The sequence below is a fragment of the Pteropus vampyrus genome, unplaced genomic scaffold (genome assembly GCF_000151845.1).
Source record: "Pteropus vampyrus isolate Shadow unplaced genomic scaffold, Pvam_2.0 Scaffold16, whole genome shotgun sequence".
Lineage (NCBI taxonomy): Eukaryota > Metazoa > Chordata > Mammalia > Chiroptera > Pteropodidae > Pteropus > Pteropus vampyrus.
This window is the reverse complement of record NW_011888797.1, coordinates 91,787-94,436: the sequence shown is the minus strand read 5'-3', so window position 1 is coordinate 94,436 and position 2,650 is coordinate 91,787. Positions and strand designations below refer to the sequence as shown.

Below are 2,650 nucleotides of genomic sequence, written 5' to 3'. Positions count from 1 at the left end.
AGGGAAGGAAAATAAGAATGGGAAAATTTTTTTTTAAATAAACACAGCAAGAAGCTCTTATACAGACCTAATATGATAATGGACTGACTCAATCTCCTGTTCTTGAGATCTTACAAAAGTACACGAGGAATTTGAATTAATATGCAACAGACAATTCCTACTATCTCTGACATTTTCTCAAAATAAAATGGTTAAAATCTATTCTGAGACCACAATTTACACAATGATTCCTGAATAATTAATTCTATAAGTTGTTGGTCAATTGTAACCCCTAAAATGGAAAAGTCACATCAATAATCGGAAATAATTTAAATTGAGTTGAAGAACACAATTTAACTCTACAAATTAGAATATTATAAATATATATTTTAATAGCAAGTCATAATATTGGAAAAAGAAAAAACATTTCTTTGCACTAAAAGAACTTAAATCAATTTTATCCTGAATATCCTAGGTGATCAACTTTGCAGTAAAGTTAAAAATAAATAAATAAATAAATAAAATTAAAGCCTTGGCCCCGAGATTTGAGTCAAGCTGAAACTTCTCTATAATGACAAAGGGGAAAAACCGGGGTTTAGGAATTGTGCATACTTCCAACAAGAGTGTAACCAATACTGCTGACAAAGGCTGTGAAGTAAAAATAAAGCCAAGTGTATACAACAGATGTGCCGTCTTTCTATACCTCTTAGAAGTTTACTGTTTTTCCTCTCATTTTGTCATATCATCATAAACCATCTTAACCGCCGATTATGCACTCTAAACAAAAAATTACTAACAACTAGAAATCAGGAACTGTCTTTAAGTTCCCCTAGACTCACTAATGAAAGGAGGCAACCACAGATTGAGAAAGCTGCATAACTATTCCTAATGAACGCCCTGAGAACCTACCAGACTCATTAAGGTCAGCAGTATACCTGCGAAATGTCCCAAACCCTGCTCTGGACAGTATGCCCTTCCCCACTCCAATAACTACCCGATACCCTTCTTACTTTCCCTACTCTCCCATTCCTACCTAGTCTTCCTCCAAACTCCAGCTAAAATATCATCTCATTCAGGAAGCCTGCCCTGTGTATCCTTTTCCCCCAGAGCGATAATGCTTCCTTCCTTTGTTCTAACTATGTACCTTATACTTTTTTCTACTGTTCAATTTATCACATGTATCATAATCTCTTAACATGTCTGTCTCCCCTACTAGAATATAAGTAAATTCCTTAGATGACAGACTGTGCCTTCTTTTTTTGGGTCCCTAGTGCCCAAAACAGTGCCGAGAACCACAGTAGGCTCTCAAACATTTACTGAATACACAAATACATGAAACAAGAAAAGTCAGTCACCAGATATCAAATGAATCTCTAAAGCCCACCTACAAAAATCTATGCTACAGACAACTCTCAATTTTTCTTTTTCTTGGCGCTTACCATAAGATAGACAAATTACTGAAGATTTTTATTTTTAAAAAATAAGCAACTGATGGAATTAACTACAGAAATGGAACTAACAGTCTAATGCAGGATGCCAAATATATGGGAGAATCACCCACTGGGAGAGTCATCAATGGAACTGATTTCCAAGAATCTCCGTCGCTACAACACTCTATGCCAAAACAGACACTCAACTGACAGGAAGGTGTAAGTCTACTGCCTGAAAGCCAAGGATATAAACTGGGCAATCTTTCAAGATCCGTTTTCAATTCTCAATAGTTAAGATACAAGGGAACTAGCTTTATTCCAGTGATAATAAGTACCATCTGATAATAAATGAATTTATTGGCCTGGCTAGCCAAGCCTCATTGTGATAGGCTAGATAGAAAACAAATTCCAAATTTAATCGTGCCTGTAGTAGGCAGAATAATAGCCCCTCAAAGATGTCCACATCCTAATGTTACCTTACATGGCAAAAGGAATTTTGCAGGTACAATTAAATTAAGGATTTTGAGATGAGATTATCTTGGATTATCTGGTGGGCCCAATGTAAACACAAAGGCCCTTATAAGAGGAAGGCAAAATGGTTTGAGTCAGAGGATATGTGATGACAAAAGCAAAGCTCAAAGAGAAAGATTTGAAGGTGCTCTGCATTGCCAGCTTTGAAAATGAAAGAAGGGACCATGAGCTAAAGAATGCGGGGCAGCTCTAGAAGCTGTAAAATGAGAAAAAAAGAAAAAAGAGAAAAAAGGATTCTCTCTACAGTCTCCAGAAGGAACTCAGTCCTGTGACATCTTGATTTTAGCTCAGGAAGATCTATTTTGGACTTCTGACTTCTAGAACCAGAAGATAATAAATTTGTTATCTTAAGCCACCAAATTTTTGGTAATTTGTTACATACAACAACAACAGGAAATTAATACAATGCCTCAAGAATATCTCCTTAGCCAGCAACACATGGTATTCAAAACTTACCTTCTAAGAGGTCATGATCTCGTACAGCTTCTGCAGCTAATACAGACTTCCCACAACCTGCCATTCCATACACAGTGACCCATCCTGGTTCACTATTCAGTTTGAAGAGCTTCTGCTGAATTGCGCTCACCAGCTTCTTCCTCGTAACGAAAACGACTGGCCTCTGTGGTACTCCTCCTTCACACAGGACTGTCCTTACTGAAATTCAAAACAAGCATGAATGAAGAATTTTGATATGCTTACTCACGTAATAC

General features: G+C 36.8%; 1 protein-coding gene across 1 annotated transcript in view; it reads right to left on the bottom strand.

Annotated features, from left to right (window-relative positions):
* APAF1 (apoptotic peptidase activating factor 1) overlaps positions 1–2,601 on the bottom strand; it is a gene marked incomplete at its 5' end in the record, with an annotated part of 76,048 nt that extends 73,447 nt beyond the window's left edge. The window contains one exon of the mRNA XM_023527445.1: positions 2,397–2,601. Coding sequence (XP_023383213.1) covers positions 2,397–2,601 — 205 coding nt within the window. The remainder of the gene's footprint in view (positions 1–2,396) is intronic.
* Positions 2,602–2,650: the final 49 nt, after the last annotated feature.